General features: G+C 33.5%; 2 protein-coding genes across 3 annotated transcripts in view; one reads left to right on the plus strand and one right to left on the minus strand.

Moving 5' to 3' along the window:
- Positions 1 to 26371, minus strand: part of LOC128549011 (uncharacterized) — a 128738-nt gene that overhangs the window by 69366 nt on the left and 33001 nt on the right. The window lies entirely within an intron of this gene.
- On the plus strand, positions 287 to 25220 carry LOC128549009 (uncharacterized). 2 transcript variants are annotated; one of them, XM_053524944.1, is made up of 18 exons: positions 287 to 474; positions 665 to 925; positions 1182 to 1400; positions 1804 to 2001; positions 3725 to 4225; positions 5330 to 5491; positions 6052 to 6418; positions 6718 to 6908; positions 13900 to 14070; positions 14754 to 14981; positions 15762 to 15932; positions 17659 to 17856; positions 18228 to 18491; positions 22073 to 22267; positions 22668 to 22823; positions 23557 to 23634; positions 24058 to 24148; positions 24468 to 25220. In XM_053524944.1, exons 1-18 carry the CDS (start codon positions 348 to 350, stop codon positions 24640 to 24642), a joined length of 3753 nt encoding a protein of 1250 aa, XP_053380919.1. In that variant the 5' UTR covers positions 287 to 347; the 3' UTR covers positions 24643 to 25220. The 2 variants fall into 2 exon arrangements, with proteins under 2 accessions (XP_053380919.1, XP_053380920.1); XM_053524945.1 differs by lacking the exon at positions 23557 to 23634.

Genomic DNA, 26371 nt, shown 5'->3' on the forward strand with positions numbered 1-26371 from the left:
GGTATATGTATACGGAGACTCTGTATACCGCTGATGTTGGCTTTACTATATTGTCATTAGATGTATTTACTGATACCGTAAGGATGAAAACACTGCAACTAATGTTATCTAAATAATGTTAACATTCTTTAGGTTTAAGTTTCTTTGTTAAATGTTTAGTTTTAGTATTGCATGTTTAAAACAAGAGGAAAATCAATATAAATTCAAACTTTGATTAAGTACTGTGAAATACATTTATGATTCATATTATAAGTTATTTGTTAATGATGCATTTCTTTAAATGTGAAGAGGTCAAGTGCCCTCCACCATTCAACATAACCAATGGAAAAGTTGTGTGTGACGATAATATGTATCCTTTCAAAACCGTCTGCACATTCGAATGTGAGAGTGGGTTTAAGCGTAATGGCCCTTTGAAAATGGAATGTCAAGCAAATCAGACATGGTCAATAGAGAACTCGGACGTCACCTGTACAGGTACGTATTGTAGGTAGCAATATTTTCCCAGAGTAGTCTACAGCATGTATCTTAATGTTCGTCGAAAAATCAACAATATTTAATTCATGATATTAATATAACAACGTAAAAATATAGATATCTATGTCACAAATACTATATTCCTTTTTAATCCAAATTCATATGTATTATTTTATATATTTAATCTCAGACAATGAAGCTCCAAATATTGATTGTTTGTCGCCGCAAATATTTTATGCTGAACGAGGTAGTTTCACAACATCTGTAACCTGGGAAGAGCCGTCGGCTACAGACAATGTAGATCCAGATCCAGTCATAAGAAAACTGTCGAATATTTCCCAGGGGGATATACTACCGGAAGGTGATCACTATGCTACATATGAAGCTTTTGATGACGAAGGGAATACATTGCCAGCGTTGTCAAAATGTACCATCACTTTGGAAGTAAAAGGTACAGTCTTATCTTAACGCTGAAAATGTAAACAGTTTTCTTTTGTTTGATGCTATTTTAAAGCTCTGTGTTCGTAGTAAGACAGCGCTGTCCCTCAGACAAGCACGCGTGTAACTGAAGAGGGAACAGTGGCAACAATCTAAAATATTTGAAGCGTTCGATTTTAATTTCTCTGAGAAAGTATATATTATGACACTGAATGTTTGAATGTCTAAGCGTATCTACATTTATGTGGTATTGTCTTCAATATTTTTAGTGATAAAGTGTTCTACTAGTCCCGTAGATGCACTGGACAAACCTCGATTTATTAATTACAACTGCAGCGACACAATATATTACGACGGATTGTCTTGTGACCTTGGATGTGAATTAAATCTCCCAATCAATGGCTCAGATCGTTTGACATGTGAACGAAACGGAACAACTGACAAAGGTGTATGGGTTTGGGATTCCGAAAGGCAGCCTTTTTGTGAAGGTGCTGATCTTTGAGAAGTTGCTGAAATATGTTAACCATGAAATTGTTATAAAGATGAAAAACATAATATTTGAATAAGAAGTTTGATGTTTTGTATTAAAAAAAATCATAGGCACTCGTAGTAAATGTATAATTAAGTTATACAGCAAAAACACAATATCCACTTCAAGAAGACCCAGAGGTAAAACTTATTTCGTTTTTAAAAAAATAATTTACTTATATCCAGTACAAACGTTCGTAAGCTATTTTATAGTTTTGATAAAATATAACTTAAAATCCTGCGATACTTCAAATATGGTACAAGTTTATAAACTTTACTTGGACAATTATGTCAAAAGCGAGTAGTATAAGTGTACATATTTGACTTTAAAGCCGACAAAATATGTTTGTGTCTATGTTTCAGTTGTTACCTGTCCACCGTTAGATCCTCCAGATAATGGGGCTTTTACAACAGACTCAGTAAACGCCAGGCCACTTCATGTCATGTTGTGTAAACAAGGTTACGATATTCCGAGTGTAGGCACCAAAGCTTTCCAAGGGAGATTAACCTGTCAAGACAGTGGCGAATGGTACCCCTTGTCTTCATTTCCAGATTGTATACGTAGGTTTCATTTCTTTGCTTACTATAAGTTGATTCAGTTTTGTTTTACATGAGCATAAATGTCACTAACAAGTCTTTTTTCATTTTTACATGTTGACATAAGTACCCCACACGCTTTATTTTCAATGAAAAAACAAAACGAAACGAATTTAGATCTACAAAAAATTCTGACGTTAAGATTTTCAAAACATTTTTCAATCGTAAGGTATCCGATCCACAAATAAGCAAGTTCCATATAACATTGCTATTAAAATATATTAAATATTGATGCCTGGTAAGCTCATATATTTTTGGTATCATTTGAAAGTGTATTGTCTACTTAAATATAAAATATAAATAACGTGACCAAAATATGTTATGTAAATTTCTTTTTTTACTTTATAGACATTAATGTACATCCTTAAGACAGGAATCAACAGTTTTAATATAGTAGATAATAAGCAAAAATTGTGTCACTTTTTATTTTAATGTAAGTTTCTGACGTTCCTGTCACTTGCAAAAATCTTTTTAGGTTTTCACTTGCGATGAGGGAACTTTGTTATTGTAATTGTGATCCATCCATTGTTTTTCCGTCCTTCTCTGAGATGAATTGTACACACATTTATACTTACATATAAAAAACTGTTAGTCATAGCCATTTTCCTTAAAGTTACATTTCAAGTAAATAAAAACTTTCATTTATGCTAACTAATGAAATACTGTATTCTATCAGTTAAATATTTTTATTTCTCATCACTCACACTGTGAAAATAAGAAATCTATATTTTCATACAGTGAGAGATATAGCTGCCGATCTACTTGTACATTATGTATAAATTTTTTAATTATTTGCTTAAAACAGGATGAACATTGTAGTCGCACTTTGTTCTTTATAGTATATTTCTCGATTCAAATTATTTTACTTAATGAGAGTTTCATAACGTTAAAAATAAAATAAAATGAAACGTTATGTTGTGTGCGTCTTTTAAACGTCAAAACACGTCTGACGTCATATCTGTTTACGCGCGCCTTTTTTCCGCGCTGAGATTAAAATTTCTTGCAAAATGCACATCCCAACGTAATTAAACACAAAATAAAAAGAAAATTTTTTTGTTTTTTTTTGTGAATATGGAATATATCTCACCTCGAAATGAGAAAATATTTGAAATTTTCTCACTTCTCAGTGAGATATATTCCATATTCACGAAAAAACAAACAAATATCCTCTATGTATATATGAAGATACTCTGGAAAAATTGACAGCAACGAAGAAAATTAATAGCTTACACGGTTTGAACAAGTCTCTTTGTCTAAGATAATATAAAATGTAAAACTCCTACTCTGAGTTAAAATTTAAAAGGGTCGACACTTATGTACATATGGTTGAACAGGAAAGGGTTTGATCTTGTAGAAACTGTGAATAATACGTGCTGGTATATTACAACACAATATACAAGATTTGAAATAAACATATAAAACCAAGATCCTGTCAACGCGTTTACAATTTATTACTTGTAATAGTCAGTCTCAGACTTTGTATATTTAAAGGTGTCATCACTTTGATAATGAAAAGGTTTGTAACTTTATTAAGTAAGTAAAGAACTTTCTCTTTGTTTTGGTGCATCTCTCAGTCTGTCGTGGCGAGTCAAAGTTAAGTCTTACATGAATACGTTCATATAACAAATGGAAAATTCTTTTTGTTTATTCTTATTTGCTTGTTTTATCTTTATATTTCATTATCAAGAGGCAGTATTTTCTTGGACGAGACTGCCGGCTAAACTTATATATTCAGGGGACTGCAATGATGAAGCAATCAAAGAAATGATTAAAGAACAAGTTCTTGATTACCTGAAAGGTGTAATAGAAGATGTTGACAAATCAATTTGTCCAGATCCAGACACTTGTAAAGCTGAAAATATTGTTGTTGTATGTGGTACGAATTCTGGAAGAAGACGTAAGAGAGATATAGGTCACAGTATTCACAAACGCCAAGATGAAACCTTTAACGTGACATTTGATATAATGGTAGTTTTCGATATAGGGAACAAGACAGCTGAAACACATTATCTTGACATTCTAGAATTCTTTGACAACGCCAAAGAATTGATAGAAGTATATATTAACGAAGGAAAGTTTGATATTCTAAATTCAACTATATCCGCCGATGCTTTCAAGTCGGATGCTTCACCGGAATTCGTGTGTTCTGATTCAGGATATAAATTTGAGTTCGGAAGTTTGAATTGCAGTAAGTTATGTTTACTCTAATGTTTTTGGTTTTATCTAAAACAAGCATCAACGTGCAATATTCTTTCATTGGCTTCTGGTGAAGACGGAAACTTCTGACACGAGAGTTTTTGCGGTAACGAGGCTGTATCGAGTAACCGCATGTACTGTTAACCGTCAGCCGATATTCTCTTCCGTAACAAGCAAATTGTAGTAAAACTAAAATTAAAAACTAAAGATTTTGTTTGTAGTACTGGTTTCGTCTAGTAGCATATTTAAATAAAACAAGATAAATAAACAAGAAGGATGTTATGGAATTTCAAAGGCAAACAGCGATGTGAAGTTTCGGTTTGGTTTTATCATTGCAGTCAAACATTAAGCATGTCGGTAAAATAACGTTTAATGAAACGAAAACAATACTTCAACGAACAAAACAGAACTATTATGTATTTAGTTTTAATCAATTTTCAAGTAAAACAATAAATATTACTGCAAAAAACGACAACATAAATTTTCTTCATAATTCGTCATTTAGGGCGCGAGAGTCAATTTACATCCTAGATGTAAGATGAAGTTTCCTATCACCGGCGAAAGCTCCAGAAACTCCCATCTTGTATGAAAGAAATACAAGTTTTAATGTCAAATTAATAAGATACACTTCAAACCATTTTGCAGACTTTCAGGCTAACTTCAAATGCATTTACTAATCTATCTTAGTTTGATGTTTGAACGGATAGCACATAATCATTTATTTAATTATGCTGACATATTAATAAACAAAGTAACCACAACCATTTCTACTGACCTGAGGTTTAAAATGTGTTTGAGCAAGTTTAGTTCATATATAATTTATATATAATGGTAAAAAGTATGCTTAGGCACTAGGAACCTCAGAATTTGAAATAGTAATGTTATATTACAAAATGTTATAACAAAGGAACATATTCAGTTAAATATTTCAAAACTTTATTATGAAAGAATGTAACACATTGCTATCTGACAAGTATATCTCTTACAGGCAAAACATTTTCTTTTTAAACTGCAGAACCGTATTATTAAGAAAATGCGTAATTTCTTAATTACAGACCATTTCTCTATAAAGACATATCTGATTACTGTTTTACAGAACCATGCCCCAGAGGAACTTACTTGAATACAACAACAGACATGTGTGAATATTGTAATATCGGTGAATATATGGACCATGAAGCTGCGACAACATGTGATGCTTGTCCATATGGATATAGCACACTGTATGAAGGATCAAAGAACAAAACAGCTTGCATAAGTAAGTATAACAAGCAAAGTCATTTGTAATAAAATTACGTCATTTGCTGTATGCCTCAATCCAAAATACCTGGTAAAACACGAAAGAAGATCTTGCAGCTTAGCAAAATAATTTCAGACTCAGTTAGAGTCAGAGCATCTTTCCGAAACGAAACGAAACGTTCAACACATTGTATTGTCCCCTAGTATTGCCTTGAGCGTATTTTTATTACTTAAATTCATTGGATTGACTCATTTATCCCAAAGGACGAGAACATATAACAACACTGAGTCTAAACGCGGTGTGGTAAAAGTGAGAGTTGTTTTATCAAAGTTATAGTTAAAATGAATGAATCTGTTTGATGGAACTTCGTTTTGGAAACAAAAACAACTTTTTCTTGTCAGATATTTCTAAGTTACAATCGTTCGATATTTAAAATACAATTGGGAGAGAAGTAGATGTTCTATATATGTGTCTAATAAAGTCAAACTACAACAGTTCTAAAATATTTTAAAAAATAGTTTGTAAGAAGTTTGTTAATGGAAATTATAAACCCACGACGAATTTATTTCAATTTTTAGAGCTGTGCAGTCCTGGTTTTATATCAAGCACATCTATGGAACCATGTTTTGCTTGCCCAGTTGGTACTTATCAGCCTCTTCTAGGTCAGACAAACTGCGAGTCATGTCCATATGGTACCGCGACCAACAAAACAAATAGTACATCTGTGGGAAAATGCGGGGCGTTTGATATTTTTATAGGCAGATTAGAAGAACAATCCGAAATTGGCACATTTGAAATAAAAGATTCGGCAGTCATGGCGTTAGCACTATGGCTCAGACCAGTTGAGCTTGACAATAACCGTCTGTCAATATATATCAGCGACTCATCTGGCGTTTTAATCAATATAACATTTACTGACTATGTTTATGTTGTATTTGGATCTAGGTACGTAAGAACTTTATTGATTTCAAAGAACACAACTAATTGACAGATACTGTGATTTATAAGCTGTTGAATATTCGACTGACTTCAACCGAAGAATTGGTTAATTAATAATATGCATACTATTGTATCAACTGTATGTTACAGCTAGCACAATATATCCCCTACTAAAATTCATAAGCAGAGTAGTGTATTTATCGAAATGGATGATACTCAACGTTCAGCATTATTTGTAATTATCATTTGAGTGGTAAATAATAACTTTACGTAAATAGTTTCATATAGCGGGATTATTTTTACAGTTCTTACAATACAAGTGAGTTTACGTTAGAAAAAGACCAGTGGACACATATTGCATGCAGTTTCGATACTACGTCAGGCAGTGTGCAGTTTTATGGCGGTGGAAGATTGATCATAAGTGAAACGCAAGCAATAATTGACCCCTCAAGAGCAATATCACGAGGAAACGTGGAGTTGGAAAATCTATCTAAAGGCAATTGCATTTATTCAGCATTACAGTTCACGTATACAATAGTAATGTTTTTAAGTGTTCATTCGATCACAGAAACATCAAAAAGTATTAGAATAAATAAGGCATTAATAAGAACGCTTGCCGTATAAACACCCGATATTCTAATCAAATTTGTAAGTGAATTATTGCAAGGATAGGGTGGGTAAATGTAAACAAAAAATGAAAGACAATAAGCACAGATCACCACAAGCACAGCCATAGAGCTAAAAACAGAATATTGAAAGTTTATTTTCTTGATACTTTAAAACTGTTACATCAACTCTCAGATACAAATTGCGAACTTATTATTAATGGCGGACGCTAATTTTTGTGTACAATGTATTTTGTGGTATCGTCAATTCGAGACATTAAATGCCAACAGGCGCAAACAAGTTCCAATTCATATATCTTGGTTGAAACAATATTTATTTCGAATACAATGAGTACATACATGCATACATACAGTTAGATACATATGAGCAAATTATACATAGGATTCGAAAACAAGTCTTCGAAAAAGACTTTTATGAATTCGTTTCCTTAAGTGTGTAAGATTTAATGGCGTTGGTCTGAATTTGGAGTATGTATGTATGTATGTATGTATGTATATATGAGTTTGTAAACGGTGCCAACTGGGTAATTTCGTATGAATACACACCAACGTACTGGGGATACGCCTCGAACCGGGGAATTCCCCAGTTCATCTTAACAATACCACGTTATTCCTGACCTTCAAATTAGTCATACCTCGAAATTTGAGCTGATTCTGAGCGATAGAAATTTATTCCCTGGTACGCCGGTTCTGGTCATACACATATCTCACACACAATCAGAATTTTACAACGGTGTGTATCTTTCGCCATTTACTGCAGTTCCCCAGTTTACCTGTATACAACACACAAAGGTTTAAATTATTTTCACTAATTTGACATAATGCTTTCGTCATTATTAGCTTATGAGTGAAAAGATTATGTTGATTAATTCATCAATTACCAATTAAATATCTTTTTACGTTCACAAGACAGTATTATATATTTATGTTACTGCATATCTTCTCCGGCTTATTGTGTCATGCGCTTTTATTTCTAAGTTAATGACTAGATTTGACAATACTTATGTTAAACTGAGAATATTATAATACACAGGAACACTACTCAAAATATACATTTTGTATATATTCATCGCATTTAACAAAATTCAACTTCAGGCGCGGTACTAAAATATACTAATTCCTTTTGAATTACCGCGCTGCATTTGAAAAAATAAATGTAGTATTACCTCCAAAGATGTTCATATATTCAGCTCATAATGCAATTACCTATGTAAATACAACAGTAATTAATATAGCAAAGCCAGAGAATTCTAATACAGTTTCGTTATTTGTAAAAAAAGAACAACAACATTTGTACATTAACTTATTGATATTATTTACTGCACATCAAAGAAATGCATATGAGGATCTGACTCCAGTACGTTTAAAATACTGATTAAGAACTTGTGAAAATAATAAAACCTATATGTATTGAAATCTATGATGTAAAAATGTCCCAAAAGTAAAAAAGATACTATTACCTCTCAAAATCCTGTGCTGCATTTGAAACAGCATTTGTTATGTCATTACCTCCTACGATGTTTATACATGTATAAGCAGCTGTCAACTTGTTACGCAATTATCTACGTATGTTGAAGAGTAGTGAATACTACAAAGCCGAAATAGTTTAATACAGTTTTATTTTATTAAGTATTTGTCAAATTTAGAGACCACATTAATCATAACATTAGTACATTATCTGATTGATTTTATCTACTACACATCAAAGAAAATGACACAAGGATCTGACACCAATACATTCTTAAAACTGTTTAAACACTTGAAAATTCTAAAGCCTAGATCATAGCTAACTCGTGCATTTACCTTAACACGGGAATTTCATGCTATTTTTGCGCGATTTTTGTTTAGCGATCGCCAAGTCTAGAAATTCATGATAGAAAAATGTTTCAACAAAGCATAGGCTATAACGTGTGTTGTACATGTCCGAAATAATTGTAGTTCACGACGGTTCAAATAAAATGATAATGCTGCGGCTGCACGGGTTTAGGATCATTTGGCAAAAAATATAGAAACCGTGAGACATCAATTAAACACATGGGAATCACAGCAAAACAATTCTCATGCAAAAAAAAAAGAAAAAAAAAAAAATAAATAAATAAAAAAAAAAAAATAAAATAAAATTTGATGTTCACATAACGAAAAGATATATCCTACAGAAAAATTGTCCCCAGATTCTGCAACCTGAAGCAAACTATTTTAAAACTTATATCATGAATTTGCTATATTTTAATAAGCGTCTTATCTTTATAAACTGTCGCTTTTAGCATTATAAGTTATTAAGTTGTTACACAAAAGCCATTGACGTGCAAAGTTTGAAAGCTCAAAGTCTCAGTGCGTTACTGACATACCAAGGGTAATTTTTACAATGCATATGCTCATTAACCAAAAGGAGTTTTTTTTTCTGTCACTGACATTCCTATCATTCTACAATAAGTATGAGTATGACATACATTTATATCTGCGCATGATATTTTCTTCAACTTCAGGTCCGTAGAAGTTCAATTTGATCAAAACAACGTTTTAAGAAATTATGTTTGTTGGACGGGGTGGGAACGACCTCACTCACCTGCTTATCAGTTTTGTTCATTCAGTGATATATCACACTGTGCGTTTATTGCAGTAGCATTTTATGTGGTATTTTGGGGAAATAAAGAACGAAAATTATTGATGATTGAACTGACAGTGCTGATGAAATAAAAACAATCACAGTATTCTACAGATGAGTTCCCGAGGTATTAGAAAATAAAATATGTAACGCATCGTATGAATTCACAACTTATTATACATGTACTTTGATTGAAACTTGAAAACAGAGAAATTTTATTGCGATTGAAGGATTTTATTGAATATCAAGCTTTTAAATACATAACGATATTATTCGTTGTTACATATATGGTTATTTCATACTTCACTCATGTAACTGACCGACACAAAATAAGACATTTCCCTATTCGATGACACATTAACGCAGTATTTATTATGGGTGCAAGTATATTTATCTCTAGTTTTGACAGTGGCATACGTATGATTTACTGGTATTAATAGCATTGAGGGAAACACAAATATATAATAATCAAAAAAATACTTACGATATAAATGTTTTGATTAAAACAAGAATATCATGAATTTAAAATACCTAAGACTGATTTCATTTTAATCTTCCTTGATCAGAATGATTTTTACACGAGCATTCCGTTTCTGCATGTACTTTGTTTTGAAAGAGTACTGATAAACTTTGCGGTAAATTCAGCTGTTGCTTCAGTTTTCATTTTCCTACCTTTGTAATGTTTTACTTTATATACATTTTCGTGATCGAAACTCCAGATAGTTTTGTTTGCAATTAAATCATGTTCAGTTTCTAAAGGAAAAATCGTCACAAAATTGGGGAAAATACTTTCCGAGTGTGGGATTCACACGACCTTCACAAATTTTGAAAGATTAACTATGTAAAGTCAACGTTTTACTGAAGCCTGGTTTTCTAAAAAAAGATAAAACAAAACCTTTATATATGAAAATAGTTTGGAAATAAAATAACTATGACTGGAGATGCTGTAAACTTTGTTTAAGTCTTTTTTTAATATTGATTGCTATTTTCCTGGGCAAGAAATAACGTTTCTCATGCAAAAGTCAGGGACTGCGAGTCATTGCGGAGTTTGAATTAAGATTCCCCGATTTTCATTTCCTGTTTCTGCATATCGAACCTAAAATTTTACTTTGCATTTAAATAAGTGCAAAATTCATTTTTCTAAGAAAATCAAGTTTTCGTTAACCTGTTATCGGAGAGAAAAGCGCAAATAAAAATAAATGCTTTGTTTCTGTCATTCTTCCTGATTTAGAGTCATGTGTTTGCCTCAGTTCTATCTTATTTAAATTAATTACCTACTACTATTGTTTTCGTCTCAAGCCTGTCATGAGTTGATATCCTACTCTGGGAACGTCATTTTTGTAATGCCTTATCTTTTTGAAACTTATCATTATTAAATAGCAAACGGTACTATAGTTTAAATCATGATAATGTATACAATGTATATATAATAATACACAGTTTAAATGTAGGAACACAACAACTGAAAAATATACTGAATATTACGCCGATTGGGAGATTATCCAAATAAGTTGTCTGTGTTTTTGTTGTATGCATGATTTCGTTAATCCGAATGGTTTTTAAAGGAACCACACTTATATGTTTGACTGTTAATTCTGTCTTTTGAACGAGTAGAATTAAAAGAAAAATAAATTGTCTGCTTAGCACAGATTCAAGGGCGGATCCAGGTATTGGGGCATTTTTCTCACTCACTACGCTTGCATAGGTAATTCATCATTTGTTCTGGGTGAAAATATAAATATGCATTTTTTCTCGCTCGCTATGCTCGCATAAGCAAATTGAATTTTGTTTGGGTAAAACAATGCATTTTTTCTTGCTCGCTACGCTCGCACAATAAAAGTCCGACAAGTTTGCATGAGCTCCTATAAAGTTTTTTATTTTACGTTAATAAACTTTAGTAAACCCTCCCCATAAAAATCCTCAGAAATCGGGCTTAGATATTCCATTCCGAGATACTGAAGCAAGAATAAGTCTGACGAGTCATTAAAACATGGACTATACGTAGCATGTTATTTGGGTTGATTTTATCATAAAACCTGTCCTTTTTCAATACCAAAAAAAAAGCACCTCAGAACGCCAAGAATGCACCAGATGGATCTATTGTTTTCAAAATGTTCCGGTGGGGTGGGGTGGGGAGGGGGAGATGGGGACATGCCCAGGGACCCTCCTGTTGTTCTACTACAAATATTTTGCACCCCTTACACCAAATCCTGTATCCGCCCTGAGATTTGTGAATGCCTAATTAATTTTTTTAGTTAAAACATAAAAAAGGAACTAAATCATACAATATTACTTATTCTTGCAAACTAGTCGGGGATTTCCGGTATCTTTACCGGTGCTGGAAAAGTCCATCTTACACCTCGGGGTGGTGTAAGATGACTCTCGTGCTGTAAATGACGTATAAGAACTACATATATGTAAAAGAATTGTGTAGTAATTTATATTCTATTTAAAAAACGGAATGAAAATTCAATACCTTGACAGTTCTTATTGGTTCCTGATAGTATATTTCTCGATTCAAATCACGTTATTTTATCAAAAATTCATAACGTTACGCTGCAAAACAAAACCGGGACTGAACATTGTTGTTTGTTTTGAAACGTCATGACGTCTTTCCTGTTTACGGACGTTGGTTTCCCGCGCTTTATCTATCTATCTATCTATAAATACTGCATGACACCCTTGCGAGTATTTTATGCAGGTGCGCGTCAGTGCATAAGAGTTTAAAAGCAGGAATGTACAGGAGAATTAAAGTAATACATAAAGTATTTGTGAGAATTTGAGAAAAAGCTGATAGTGCTAATAAAAAGGCGAAATGTACAGTAAAAGGATTAAAAACAGCCTGGTCACTCAGAAATCCTGGCCCAGTTTGGTTACCCCTTGCCTAAACTGGTCCAGGGTAGGTGCTTGAGCAATGTCAGCCGGCAAAGAATTCCAGAGAATGATGGTAGCCGGGTAGAAAGAGAACTTGTAATAATTTTTTTAAATACACTGCCATAAGAAATAGTTCTAAAAAAGAAAGCTCTTCAATTGATTTTATTTTTATTATTATTTCTTGAAACCGGTATGCAAGAAAAAGATTCTACCACTGGTAATAGGTGCAGATGGAAATATCCGGCTCTCGGTTAACTGTTTAGGCGGTAACTCGGCAGAGAGCCTCGTTACCGACTAAACAGTTACCCTCGAGGCCGGATATTCCTATTTGCACCTACAACCATTGAAAGAATCTTATAATATCGAAGTTCAAAAGTTGCTGTAGGCAATGGAAAGTGATTTAAACACAAAACTGATAAAACCAGATACTGTTTTGTGCTTTATTATGTCTCTGCATCATGAGTCTGGTTTGTTCTTCGATTGTTCTATGTCTTGTCATAAACAGTTATTTTAATGTTAACATTTGACATAGACAATTTTTCATTGAATGTCGAATGATTGACGTGCTACATGTACCTACATACAGAATATAGAACTTTCTCTATTGTCTGACCGCCTCTGTTTTCGGGTGGTTAGAATCGCTGACTTAAAATCACTCGTAAGTACTTACTGATTAAGGGGCATGGGTTCAATCCTTGCTACCGACCAGGTCTCTTTATGTAAGAAAGATGACAGCTTAAGAACTAGTACTTGATCTTTCCAGGAACGATTGTTGGGTAAACTGCCCACCTGACATAACTGAAATAGTGTTTAAAATGGCGTAAGTCCCTCGGTTGTCTTTTCTCATATATATGATATGTAACAGGAGCTTCCGCATTCACCATTTTAATAGCTAGTTCCTCGTTTCAACTTTACACACGTACCCGGTTAGTTATACCATTGTACCTCATTTAGTCTTTACACTAACTCCCCGTTTTGTTGAAATACACAATTCCACATTTCGTCTATACACAAACACCCGGTTTGTTACACATTCACCTCAATTGGTTTAAACACAAAATTCCCCGCTCTGAATGTGAAAAATCTCATTGCTTAACAATTGAAGATAGCTTTAATCTAAAGTCTCGGATAATTTTAAGATCGTAAGAATAAGAGTTGATAGAAATATGATAACTGTAGCTACAGTAATAAAGAAGTTCCCAGTTGGTAGGTTTATAGCTTACATCCCCGATTGGTTGCGTTTACATGTACGTGTGTACATGTATGTATATTACTTAGATGACATATTATATTATATATATATTGATATGTGGAAATCAGCAAAGTAATACTGTGTTATTATATAATTTAACAACAATTTTGTTTTTGTTTTAAAATTTTAGGTTTATACACATCTGGCGTCAACCTGTACAATCGAAGTATAGATCAGGCAGATGTAACTTCGATGCTTCAGTCATGTGCAGCTACTGCGACGGACAGGATATTCTCAATGACGGATATGCTACAAAATCTCGTTCAGGGAAGTTCTGTGATATTTCCGACGACATGCGATCGTAAGTACATGATTGTACAATATAATGCGCTTACAATTTTCCTGCACCTTCTCTTTATTTTGGCAATATTTTCCATTTTGTTAGCAGAATACACCCGCTTAAACAAATATGTTGTAAATTAATATCAAGACTGCATTCAAATTTAAACAATGATCATCATTTCTATATTGAAGTCACAAAAATACATTTGAATTTTGATATTATTTAATGAGCAAATGTCATTCTTTTAATATGGTCATATGATATAATAAATATAAATTTGTTTTTAAACTACTACGAAACAAAAAAAATCGTTTTGTTTTGACCATGATTTTCCTGCCTTCTGGTAATAAATTCTAGACATGTATATCTTTTTGTGAATTTTAATGGGCTGTGGTTGCACAGTGGCTAATAATATATCAGAGCATAGTTATAGATTATATTTGCAGTTTTTCTTTTTTATTATGTAGGAAACGCCATAGAGTTATGCTATCATTTTTCAGCAGTTAATAAAGCTACAAAAGACTGTGTGTTAAATTCAGTTAAAGACTAATGAAAGGACGTTTTAATGATTTTAAAAGATATATAGTCATTGCTACAATTAGTTTTACATATTTGACTGGTTTGATGCCAAACACCACCATGTCCCGTTTATTAATTTTCAACAATAATATATTATCATAATGTACATACTTGAACTGCAGCAATTGACGAGTGTGAGACAGGAGTATGTGGTATTCATAAATGTATTAACAAAGTCGACGGATTTGAATGTATTTGTCAAAATGGAATAACCGGCGATCTTTGCGACATACCACCAGATTACTGTCTAGATAATCAATGTGCAAATGGAGAGTGTGTTTCCGGCAATGATACATATAGATGTGACTGTAAAGATGGGTATACTGGTGCATTCTGCAGTAAACCACCAGGTGAATACATAGCTTACTATATTGTTCTTTTGAACCGAAGGATCATGTCTGATTTTGTTTTTCTTTTGAAAAAGGAAATATGTCTTTCAAAACTTCTCAGTTATCGCAGGATAAACAAGAAGTATCTTTAAAAACACGGCCACATTAGTCAATAACATACGATCAGGTATTTATAAAGCAAAATAAAATGTAGTTTTTATAGTAAAGTGCTCATGTTATCTATGTAGAACATATTTTACAAAACACTTATTTTTCATCATAATCATATTAATCACAATCTAGGAAACTTGACAAAAATAGGACTAAAATTGAGGGGCATAAAAGTGGGGAACGAAATAACCATTTTTGATATCGTAAGGCGATACGAAATGACCAAAATTGTGACGAGTTGACTAGGGGACGAATCGGCTGTAAATCGTTTACGGGAGATTACTCCGTATCAGATTTGCAGAGTTGGCAGATTTGTAGTCGAACTCTGTCGCAATTTCTCTACCGAGGGGATTCAAGCTATTTCCATTATACTGTCTAACAATAAAGATCACACCTTAAGAAAATGTTATCTATTCCATTCGAGAACCTGTTGATTTTTTCATCCACCAATCAAAATATACAGTTCGAATCAGCTGTTAAATGACATTCACCCCAGATATTTACAGGAAGTAATAGTGAAATCAATACCGACCCGTTACCGGTAAAATTCTATGATTGCTAAAAGCAAAACAAGATCAATTAATCTTATGTGAGTTATTACGATACAAATATTTATTCACTCATTTATAGTCAACGGAGGCTGGTCAGAATGGCAGGAGTGGAGCAGCTGCTCTGTGACATGCGGTGGTGGAACACGCTACCGGAGACGAAAATGTAATAATCCTTTGCCGGGATATATGGGCTTAGATTGTGAAGGAAATGAAACAGAAATGGAGGCTTGCAGTGATGACACATGTCCATGTACGGATTTTGAATTTTTGAATTTCAATTTGTTTTAAAAAGATTTTTGAACCTAATTTTAAATTTTACAAGACATACACAAAAGTTTGGCTTCAAATTAATGTATATCTAGACACGTTTTATTTACAAGATTAAAATGTAGAACCTTAATTTATCCAGATTTGTTTTACAAATGTGTATATGAACCAAGCATGCAATGCTTTTACATATTTCATTTTAAAATACGAGGGGTGTTCTGTAAATATCCTGAAAGGATCACTGCATCACAGTTGAGTTTCACCAGTTTATTTTGTTTTGGGTTTAACGCCGTTTTTCAACAGTATTTCAGTCATGTAACGGCGGGCTGTTAATCTAACCAGTGTTCCTGGATTCTGTACCAGTACAAACCTGTTCTCCGCAAGTAACTGCCAACTTCCCCACATGAATCAGAGGTGGAGGACGAATGATTTCAGACACAATGTCTTTTATCAAATAGTCACGGAGAACATATGCCCCGCCCGAGGATCGAACCCACGACCCCGCGATCCGTAGACCGACGCCCTCCCTATTGAGCTAAGCGGGCGGGTGCTCAGTTTCATCAATACCACAGGAGTATTATTTGAACAATTTTTTGTATGTTCGTAGGAAGGTGTAGAAAATTTAATTGCAAGAAATTATCTAAGCACCCGTCCGTGTTTTTTGAACACACTTTGTGCGAATTAGCGTACCTTTTACAAGGGTAAGTACACATATTACTCGCACATACTGCATGGATCCGGTTTACACTAATTTTACCCCGCATCAAGCTGAGGTAAGTCGTGTTTTGAGTTGTGCAGATCATCCATGGTGCACAATACACTAGAGCTAACATTGATTGTTTCTGACGGTCAGCTCGCCCTGAATTATACAGGGCTATATTAGTAAAGTATACTGACACAATATTTTATTGATTATTTTACTTCATTTTCTCAGGCGAAATATTTTATTATGCTAATGTATACGTATACATATGCAAATCGGAGAAGCATGTATCATACACGAATATGACATTGTCAAAACAGTTGTTTTAACTCTCACAGTCAAACATATATTATCACCTTGAGTCCGCGGATACTAGAATCCAATTACCCCAGTGTGGTTTAAACGACAGTCAAACCTTAAATTTTAGACTTGATATGTATTGACGAGTATATGAGGTAACGTGATGAAAAATTGCGGTAAACATTAATTAACGACGTTATTGCGGCAAAACATAAATAATCAACAAAATTAACACTCAGAATTTTAGTGAGAATATAATTCGATTAATACGCGCTGAAAGCACGCCCATTTGTACGTGTTATTATGTCTAAGAATTGGCTCCGATCAATTGTACAAAAATGTCAACACTAATTTCCCCCTTGCTGAACAGAGGTAAATAAATACTTGAAAGCTGCAAAATTTGCTATTTTTTCGACATTTGTATGTTAGTGTAAAAAGTTTATATGCAGAAACATCAGTATGGAGCTTGAGCTTCGAAACTTCTACGGAATTAAGAGCTCACTTAATGTCAGAAATATTCCTCGTAATTAAGCTCAAATGTACAATGGACAAGCTGCTTCATGGAAGGTGGTCTAAATAATTCAAAAATGACTTGCCAGCGCTCGAAGCTATGAGAAATCGGTGAAAACGAGATCCATGCAGCACGTGCGTGTAAGGTACATACCTACCCTTGTAATGCACGCTTGATTTATTTTCTTTTTTATAGCGTGTCCAAGACTGAACAGAAAATACGGTACTATAGTTACATGTATCGATAACTTATCTGAATATGATATGGAATGTAACATGACCTGCATAAAGGGAAAAGGTTTTACTAATGGGCAAACACCATATGAAAAATACAAATGCGGTCCGACTACTGGTTATATATGGGAACCAACTGATAAGATGCCAGCATGTGTTGGTAAGATCAGCACATTAAATAACTTTACAACTAAAGACACTATCAATCAGATTAACTCTACATAATATGCTAATTTACAATTAGCAATGGAACTCACATATACAATATTAAACTCAACCAAAATGATTTGAATTTCATTAAAAAAATGTCAAAACATAAACATGTCTTTAAAAATGTTGAGCTATTAACCATCACCGACCGAAAACAATTCTGATATTAAATAAATATGATTTATAAGTCATGGAAGGTGATATCACCATTTAGGAAAGTCTTGTATTTATTGTGAGTACAAAATGTATATTTATCCTCGCTGCCGGTAAACCAGATTGACTAACACTGTATTTTTATCACATAAAAATCTTTCTATCCAGATGTGACAGTTCCGGACATACTTGGAACACAAGTTAGTGTAAGATACACAGACACTGTTCCAGATTCCGACGCGGATGACGTCAAATTATCCGTTGAACAGAAGTTTATTGGTCTCAGATGTGATACGTGCCAATTAAAATCTTCAATTGTCTCAAATAATGTGTCGAAAAGATCAACTACGTCTACATTAATTCTGCAGTTTTCTAAACAACTGACAGGCAATGGGGATATCGCACTGACGGATTACTTAACAAACGGAACAGGTGACTGTCCTTTCATCTTCTTTAATTGTAAAAATATAAACTATAGAATTAGCTATTGATTTATATACAACGCTATAGCTACACATAAGCTGCACACTAAATACAATAACCATGAATGTTTGACTCAAACGTATGTTATAATGTTCACATTCCATGTCAAATGATGATTTATTGATTGTATTACATGCATTTACTTGATCCTCCAACTAATTCCCGTGCGTGACCTCAATAGATAAAAGATGTACAACTAATGCATGTTGGTGTCAACCTATTATTGATATTCATAGAATCTCCTCTTTATTTTATAAAAATCCTACCTTTAAGCCGAGTCAAATATAAGCTTCCTATATCAATCGTGACCGACTTATATTGTGAAATTGTAAAACTTAACTTCTCTAAAAGTCATGTTTATAACTATTTGGCTCAGTTTCAGTGTGCATACACATTTCATGACTTGAATCCTGAATAATTTATGTTTCATTTTAGAGAGTAAGTCATATAAACTAATGAAATACATAAATATAAAAGTTGCCACATCTGTCATTTTTATTTAGATTATATTCATTTTTTCCTCTTGGCATATCTACAGTATCAGCATATTAATAAACCAAAATGCATATAGAACACAAAGATAACACAAACATTTTGGGCAACATGTTTTTTTGCAACATTAGTTAATGCACTCCAACACAATAAAATCTAATTTGTTCGGGAAACCACGTCTATTACGGGACAATTAGTTCTTTATTATGTTGTTAAAGAAAAAAATGACGTTTTATAAAGAGAAGTGGTGTTAAGAGAGGTTAAAAGTAGCCGTTAAAAGAAATAATCTTCGAATAAGGCTTTATAACCCATTATTTGTACTGGGAACCATACACCGCTTTTCATGGAACTGAAAATTTTATGTGCGCCGCCGTATGAACACATCTTCGGATGTCTCTAAATTGTGTTTTTGTACTTTTAGCATGTGTAAATGTTTAGTTCCGCTCAACCCGGGGATAGAGGGCGTGGACGGTAGCATCGATTTCCACTACCTACCGTGAACATGCGCAATCAAACCGAGCCTGCAACATTTTCGTTTTTGTTGTGCTGAGGGACCTGTGGAGTTTCCACTTTTTAGCTCGACTATTTAAAGAAGGACTCATCCGTGCGTCCGCGTCCCGATTTGGTTAAGTTTTTGTATGTAAGCTGGTATCTCACTAACTACTTGCGAGAATGGATTTCACACACTTATTCTCTGTGATAAACTTACTTACATTGCACATGTTCCATAACTCTATTTTGCTTTTTTACAAAATTATGCCCCTTTTTCTACTTAGAAATTTTTGGTTAAGTTTTTGTATGTAAGCTGGTATCTAAGTACCCTCTAATGGGAATGGATTGAAACTTCACACACTTGTTCACTGTCATAATATGACATGCAGTGCATAGGTTCAATAACTCTACGTTGCATTTTTACAAAATTATGCCCCTTTTTCAACTTGTTCAAGCTGTTTTTGGTTAAATTTTTATATGTAAGCTGGTATCTAAGTAACCCATTAATGGGAATGGATCCCTTAAATTGGTTTTGTATGTAAGCTGGTATCTCAGTACCCACTAATGGGAATGGATTGAAACTTCACTCACTTGTCCATTGTCATGAGCTGATAAGCACTGTGCAGGTTCCATAACCCTGTTTCGAATTTGTACAAAATTATGCCCCTTTTTCGTCTTTTGTATCCATTCAATTGACAAGGCTGTTAAATAGTCGAACGTTGCTGTCCTCAGACAGCTCTTGGTCTATTTTATAGTAATATCTTAATGATTTAGATAAGTGACACTGTTTAAAGTACTACAATTGATTGTTGTTCGTCCATGATATACTGAATAACGTCTTTCGCCTATAACATTACAGAAGGAATCAACGATGCTATGGATCTTCTTCTTAAATTTACTTTTAAACATAATTAGTGACGATGAATTTCGAAGTTCAAGATGGATAACATAATTATCATTATATCTTAGATAATATGGCACATTTACTGTGGCAATAGTTGGCAGAATTCTATTCATTGACAAGTAAACTGCTGATACCGGTTTTTAATTAAACACTATCAGGAAGCGACACACATCCTGTTTCTAGAAATTAATTGATGGAGACAGGTTTGGTTTAAACCTGTAATTATTCTTGCAGCTTCATACTAAGGTCTTTCTTATGATAGTTTTTCATATTCCATGCAGCTAGCTAAAACAGCAGAGGCACATTTAAAATAGGAAATGACCTAGATTTAACCAAACAGCAGAGCACTAACCTTGCTAAAATTGCATTTTTAAAGAAAATGTACATGTGTCCCCAAAGATACATGTAAATGAAATAAAAGTCAGAAAGCTTATTGAATTGCAAAGTATCAATTAGAACTAAATCAAACTATCTCTGTGACTCTTATTGAATTTTGGGAAATGACACTCTTGTTGTTACATACATTCATGGTTTTAATAGGTTTTAATTGTATATGATATAAACATATTTCATGTTGTCATATATGATATAAACATATTTCATGTTGTCATATTAACTTTTAATCGTTCTTCAAGTAAAACATTTTCAGGCAGATACGAGGGGCGTTGAATAAATAATGATACTCTGTGTGTAGTACCGTGACCGGTGGTTATTTTTGAATGCGGTTTTCAGCACATTATAGAGCAATTTATTGGAATCGGATTGCCTTACGATTGATATAAATCAGTAGATTCAAAGTAAAAAAATAATTATTTGAGTGAGGTGTACGCCCCTCGTATATTTGATACACTTTCAAACAGTTGTTATGGATCACTAAGCTTATGTGTCTATATTTTGAATTTTATAATTATAAAAGTATTTTTGTAACCTATGTAAGTTAACGTGAAAATCAGTATAATTTTGCATAACATGATAATTGTGTTTGTTACAAGTAACTTATGCGTCATAACTTACACACTTTTTATGAATTTGTATTGAATTTTCCCCACAAGAACAGCTAATTGTATAATTGTCTTTTGAAACAATAGAGCTGATGCAATCATATATCACCCGCCAGAATACTTCCAATAACAGTATATGTGCTGAAACTAATAACAACTTAATTAGTATAAACGATATCGAGTGTAAGATTTGACAAAAATGACTATGTTAATAATGATAAATTAAGAGCACATTATTCTTGGCCTACAGTTCATATCAGGTCTATGACCAAACTTGCACGATTTGTTTTAGGTGTACAGATTTTGTATAAATACCTTCAGGATTTGTGAAGATGTGAAGGTGCTAGAAAGTAAAATTTGTGAAAATCACGACAGTTCTTTTATACATCAACACCATTACTCTAATCTAAGACCTTGATATCCCTGGTCATTTAAAACATGCCATGATAGCTTTCCGGAGTGCTGTATACAAGACGAAAATTTGGTATATGTCAAGAAATGTGGTACCTCCGGCTGAGGTCATATAAAGAGGAAAAATTGAGGAAAAATATAAATGTCAGCTGCTGCACGATATGCTTTAGATGGTTATTTTATTTGCCATGTACATGCATGTAATGTTTTCTTATTAAATGTGCAACAAGAAACAGCAGCGATGACAGAGCTACTGGAAACATTCCGTTCAATGAATGAGATAGCTGAGTTTATACAAACCAACTCAACAGCCATCTTTGATGTAAGTGTTGGTGGAGTGGAGTACACATCAGACAGTAGCTCTATTTCGTTTGCTGGGACAGTAACCTGTGCGGATGGGTACGCAGGAGCCGGTGGACTATGTGGTATGTCTTTCTGTTTCCATACATTAAGATAATACAGTTACATTCAGTTGATTATTTTATTATTTATAACGTCATTAATTTTTCAGAGGTATTTTGTTTACGGCGAAGATTTAGTCAAGCTGGTATGTTTGAATTACTTCCCTGTTCTTGGAAATTTCCGCACATTGATAACAGATACAAAACGAATTGCCCTGGAAAATTTTGTCAGACGTCATGGAGAAAACATGACCAGTGGATTACAACATACCACTTCCTTATCGTGTCTTATACTGTACCAACCGTGCTAATCAGGCCGCCAAATTCCATAAATATGCTTTTTGCAATTTCCGTAATTAAGTTTGATCTTCGAAATTCTTGTTATTTTTATCTTTGTTGATTTAACATCTCTGTTGATATTTAGCACCATGTGCCACTGGAACAAAACTAAACTTTCCCGATTGTCTTAGTTGTGAAATTGGGACGTATCAGCCACTGGAAGGTCAAAGTGAATGTTTACCCTGTCCAGATGGGTATACAACTTTAACCTTTGGTGCTTCAGATATATCAGAATGTGCAGGTAAGAAAGATATTGTCTCTTCGTATAACTTATTTCATCAGTTGATCACCACTAAATGCGTGTCAACTTGTGCAGTATATGACTGAAGGTATTTTACCTCTAATAGGTACCCGTGGCACATATTGGTTAAAGCCGCTGATTTTGAATCACTTGCTTCTCATATCTGGGTTAGATTTCTGCTCTGGCCGCTATTTGAGAAAACCAAACAGCTGGATTGCGGAAGTTTGGTGGTTCTACAAAATTATTCACTCATGCTTGAAACAAAGCAAAGAAATATGTTACCCTTATATGAACAAAATGATAAACGGGGACAAAGTCCTATTCAAAGAACGCAGCCACCCATTAAGTAAGCTCTGTATTTCATTTTGTTTCGTAAGTTCTTTCTTTCCCTCCTTCTGTAAACACCCGCCCGCTAAGCTCAATAGGGAAAGCGCCGATCTTCGGATCGCGGGGTTGTGAGTTCAATCCTCGGGCGGGACGTATGTTCTCCGTGACGTTTGATTAGAGACATTGCGTCTGAAATCATTCTTCCTCCACCTCTGAACCATGTGTCTGCCGTTACATAACTGAAAAACTGTAAAAAACGGTGTTAAACCCAACACAAACAAACTGAAAATTTTCTATTTTTGTTAAATACAATTACAATAAGGAGTTTAGAAGCAATTTTATTAATTTGTTTCGTAGCTCAACCAATGCAATATGTTTCATTCTAAGAAAGTTTTACTTGTTTTAGTTATCATACAGAGTTACTCCTCTACAGTGAGCACAGTTACTGGCAAAGATAATGGAAATGCTGAAGATGATAAAACAAGTAACAAACATTTAACACTATGAACGACCAGTTTTATTACAACAGCTTTTGTCATTGATCGAAGTACTAAATGTCACTATTATAAAAGAACATACTTTATCAAAGTATTGTTTCAAATAGATAAATATCTTTTTAAATGTTCACAACGTCTTCATCAATTGTATTGTCAGTATATGAGATTTTATTCACTTATTTCACATTTGCTTGATTGTTTTTTTACCGGTGGAGTAGTTCTGTTATATATACCATAGAAACAAAAATTGAAAAAATAAGGCAATGAGAATAGAATATTCGTTCCATATCTATAAAACTGAGGTATCTGTGTGAATGACAGTTTGACTCTTCTCATATTGCAGGCATGAGTTTTTGATAGAAGTGAAATCTTTTATCTTTTTAAGTGTCAAAAATATCTTAAATTTTTAGCTGTGCTTGTGGTTGCTGTTGTTGTTCCTGTAATCTCCATCTGCATAATAATTGCCATCACAGCTTTGGTGTTGTGGAAGAAACATGCGCGGTAAGTTCAAACACAAAGTACAGTGTCCCTTTCAATGGCACTTATTGCAAAAGACTTAAGCTGAACGAAATGAAATAAATCGACGTTTGTTTGAAATAACGTATAATAGTACGTGATCTGGGTCAAAGTTAAAACAGTGAACATGGAAACAAGTTTACAATCTTATGATTTATTGTTTCTAATCTTTTATTTGTAAAAAATATTTATACAAAACAAAAATAATTAGGCGCTGAAACTTAGTGTAATTAACCTAGCACTTTTATTTCGTTTGGTATTTTCTCAGAAATATTGCGATATTTGTGAACTATGTCCCTTTCAGACGCCGTTTTGCAAGGAATGAAACTGAAGGTAGTTTTATCAGCCTCAATATGGTGCGTCCGGAGTCAAGAGCATCCAGTGTGATAGAAAATGCTAATTCAAGTTTCAAGAAGGAATTGCTTGTGCCTGCGCAAGCGAAGTTATCATATGAAAATGCAATGTACGGTGCCAGCTAAAAGTGATAAAGATCGTTTGCTAGTGGTGTATACAAGACGTTGTTGAACGCAGCTGATCAACTGAAACGGTTATCTTTGAACTCAACGTGTAGTGTATGCCTTTGGCTAAAACTATTATTGTAAATGGTTGTAGTACTTGCATTTTAATTCAAAACTTTTAAGTTTTGGTTTTCATCACAAGACCCGAAATTCGCTGCTTTTGCGACGACTTTTCAACTACATTAGTGCCTTTTGATGCTATAATAATCATTCACGTACTATGCACTAGTATATAAGTTTTCGTGCATGTGTTGAGTTCTCTTACGATATCTTTTGTGTAACTGTGTCAGTCTACATCTACATGATTTTTACAATATATAATGATGACGAAACCCGAAACATTAGCAACTCATGTTATGTGTACTTGATTTATGCTTACTGTAAGTACAATATGAATAAAGGGTGGATATTATTGTAACCAAGTTATATTTTCTTAAATAACCATCTATTACTGTGAATAGTACGACAAAATTCAAGTTAATTGTTAATTTGTTGTTTCAAAAGGCTTGTATATTGGTATAAATCGTGTTATATTTGAATATCATCCGTAGTTCTTTAATATTGATTGATTGAAATTGCTGTTGAACACAAGAATTTTATGAAATCGATGAATTTAATGAAAATATTTCTTTATTGTCTGCAAGGATTAGCGTGTATTCTTTAAAACAATAACCCCTTAATTTTCAAAACTTCACACAATTTCTTTAGACGTCGGTCGGTTCCACTAATAAAAATGTTATTATAACAAAACATGGTAAGCGTAAATCTCGCACTTAGTTGTATAATGTAAGTACATAAAATAAGATGTGGTTTGATAAAATGATTTAACAGACCTTCTGCTCCCTGTAATTTGTTGGAAATATTTAATAAATGACTTAAGTAATTGCCTTTGTTTTGATGTATTAACCGGATAAATATCTTGACAGAATGTTGGACAGCTCCAGGTAGATTGACATCAGTTTTCCTGTTTTCAGTTATTTCATGTTTCCTGATGTATGCCTCAGTTGAAAGTATTGCCATTTGTAAGTAATTATTAAAAAGTAGAAATAAATAGAATGATTCCTAGTCTAGTCGAACGCTAACGCAGCGTATGAAATATGCCAAAATGCAGTAAAAAGGGGTTATTTATCTATTATAATACTTAAAATGGGAACATACTCGTGGGATATCAAATTATCAAGTTTAAGATTTAGTCGCACAGACTACAGGGCATTCCGCAAAAATGTTTCATTTGGCACAAAAGACAAAAACACCATTGACATTGTTTTGAATTGACGTCATGTCGCTCTTCAAACAGGCTACAAGATCTGACATGAGTTTGAATACATGATCAGATACACTGAAGCAAAATATATTCATATCAGGTGTCAACTTAAGATTTTATATGGATCTCTATAGTCAGATCAGATAACTGCCTACATACTAACATATTTTGTTGTTTTACTCTCGGTTACATGAAAAATTTCGCACGACAGATACATAACAAGAATTATCAAAATTTTGAATAAACACGTTAAGGTTACGCCGGTGTAACGTTGTAAACTGACCCCCATAGAATAATGACCCCTTTTCTATAAAATACTCACACCCCTTATAAAATAATGACCCCCCAATTGTATCTATAAAATATTGACCCCCCCCCCCCCCCCACCTAACCTATTACTTACATACTCTATATCAATTTAAGTCA

The sequence above is a fragment of the Mercenaria mercenaria genome, chromosome 15, assembly GCF_021730395.1.
Source record: "Mercenaria mercenaria strain notata chromosome 15, MADL_Memer_1, whole genome shotgun sequence".
Lineage (NCBI taxonomy): Eukaryota > Metazoa > Mollusca > Bivalvia > Venerida > Veneridae > Mercenaria > Mercenaria mercenaria.